Genomic DNA, 2,672 nt, shown 5'->3' on the forward strand with positions numbered 1-2,672 from the left:
TTTATCAAACAATATTATATTATATACGTTAGTTGATTCAATTATTTTACGTATAACATTAATTCTACGTAAAACTTATATAATAAAACTTGTATAATTGTCATCTTTATAGTTGTCACTACTATATTTTTCTTCGATTGTGATAATCTTGTAGTTCGAAAAGAAAAGAGAAGAAAAAGTTAACTGATATATCGTGAAATTTGTTCTTCTGTGACATAAATTGTATGTTGGAACGACTTTTATTCATATTTTTATGAAGAATATCAAAAAATAAAACTTTGCGTTTCCAGAAAAAGCTCGAAGATAGCGCGATGCGCTTTATAGACTTCGGCAACTTCGATAACTCATATGCAGTTTCTATACATGTACATATCCATAATATTAAAGTGGAGCAGAAACGTATGTGCTATAGCTACATTAAAATGAAAATGGAAATAAAGCACGACGAATGTTTAGGTCACTAAAATTCTTTCTTCGAGCGCAGTCATATTTAGCCGAAAACTCATGCTTGCTAAAGCTACACATTGCGTACCTGTTTATCCGGCTCTTTGCCTTTGGCGGTGATGAGTCGATCGCAATAACAGCCTTCCAGCAGAATGACACCACTGGGTCGTGAGCAAGCCTCATTCTCGTAATAGAATAACAGATTCTGTAACAGACGTCACAGCCTATGATAAAGTTCGCTCTTCTTTTACAGTGGAGAAAACGTGAAAAAATAAGCATCCGTCATATTTTTGTATGCTTATGCACAGACACGAAAAATAATGATCATGATATTTAAAAATGTTTTGGTCATTTTGGTAATACCAGAAAGTATCAATGAGACAAACTAAGATAATATCAGCCAATATCATTGAAAAAATGTTGATAATATCAGCCCGTGTGAATACGAAACTAACTGCAAAAAACAAAACAACAAATAATTTGATTTATAATGATTTTATAGTTTAGAAATTAAAATGAACATATTTTTCTGCAGTTTTAGGTTAATAATTTTTAAACGAGTAAGTGATTACACGAATATAAATAAGTGACTACAAACTTTTGCACTACATTTATTATTGTTTGATTAGTATATGTATAAAATTTATTTTAATTTTTAATATTACTTCTTCATCAAAAGACCACGCAACAGTTCTTACGATGGAAATGAAATCCCGGATCAGATTAGCCGAAATTTTGATATGATCTAAATTTTAGCTCACTGACCAAAAGTCTCAATAATCATCAAGCTAAATAACCAACAGTTTTGAAATTATGGTAGCTCAAACATTTTTAGAAATATATATAGTATTTTATATAAAGCTGGAACATTCATTTTTTATTAAGATTCGATTTTATGGACTATCTGGAATTAATTTTCTCTTTACAGTTTAATTTGCAGTTTAGATAAATATTCATAAAAATTTTTGACCAATCATGGAACTTAGCTCTTAATGCGCTAATAATTCTAGAGAAAATTTGAGAAGAACTATTTCTGAAACAAATAAATCTCACTCTGTCCTATTATGAATATCAACAAAAAATTAAGAATTTCTAAGATCTTGTTTCAATTTAATAATTAATAGTAATTTTTCTGTATTTTTTCGTAAAAATTTTTTCCCGCTAGAGCAAGAAAAACCATTTTGCATTCGAAAACCATTTAAAATACCTTTTTATCCATTTTACATTTAAAATGGATTCGAAAAACCTACTTTGCATTTTGCATTTTAAATACACTTTTTTAAATTATTATATTTTACAATTAGTATTTTAAATGAAATTTAAAAGGCCTTTTACCCAGCCCTGTTTACATCACATCATACCACCTGATGTGAAAATAAATTTTATATTTAAGCCGCGATAACTTCAAAACTATTGATTAGTCTGGTGACCATTAAGATTTTCGAGCCAAAATCTAGACCATGTCAAAATTTCAATCATTTTAATTGGGACCCTATTTCCATAAGAATTGTTACGAGGTTCTTTACAGATTAATAGAAGAAAGTCGCCGATACTGACATAGGTTTCCTAAAAATACACCCTTATTTCACAAAAAAACTAATTATATATTGCATTTTATTAATACTAATAAAAACAATCTAAGTAGCACACACACGCTTACAAAATATTAACAAAGCGCATGTAATCGCTTTTTTATTGCTTTGCAAGCGCTGCTGTGCTACTTGAGATGATTAGATAATTAAAGAAATAAAAACTCATAATTTTCATATTTGTAACTTGTTTTTATATAAAACAGCTAAAAATGAATTCTATAAATGCGAAAATTAAATCTTATGGTTTTCTTTTACAAATTGCATACTTTAACACGTTGAATGCCATGCTGATATTACATGATTTGATGAGACAACTATTTTTATATGTTCTATACTGCATTAATTTCTTTACACTATTGTAATAACGACAATAATATTAAAAAATTTAGAAATATTGACATTCGAATTATGTGTTTCTATTAATCTTAACATATCGCTGGTCATCGGTGCCTCCATGGCATTGAACATATTAAATAATAGTATCTACATCATTAATAATGTTACATTGTTTTACATGTTTGAAGTTTTCTAAATCAGTTTTATTTAGATTTTTTCCTTCTTTATTTTATTTTTATAATATATGATTTTTAATTTGAAAAAGGGAAAAACCCGGGAAAAAATATTTTACGTATAATT

General features: G+C 27.9%; 1 protein-coding gene across 1 annotated transcript in view; it reads right to left on the minus strand.

Moving 5' to 3' along the window:
* LOC108745661 (ras-specific guanine nucleotide-releasing factor 2-like) overlaps positions 1 to 2,672 on the minus strand; it is a 94,778-nt gene that overhangs the window by 81,271 nt on the left and 10,835 nt on the right. Inside the window, exon 3 of the mRNA XM_018481958.1 lies at positions 533 to 649. Coding sequence (XP_018337460.1) covers positions 533 to 649 — 117 coding nt within the window. The remainder of the gene's footprint in view (positions 1 to 532; positions 650 to 2,672) is intronic.

This window comes from Trachymyrmex septentrionalis, unplaced genomic scaffold (genome assembly GCF_001594115.1).
Source record: "Trachymyrmex septentrionalis isolate Tsep2-gDNA-1 unplaced genomic scaffold, Tsep1.0 scaffold143, whole genome shotgun sequence".
Taxonomy (NCBI): Eukaryota; Metazoa; Arthropoda; class Insecta; order Hymenoptera; family Formicidae; genus Trachymyrmex; species Trachymyrmex septentrionalis.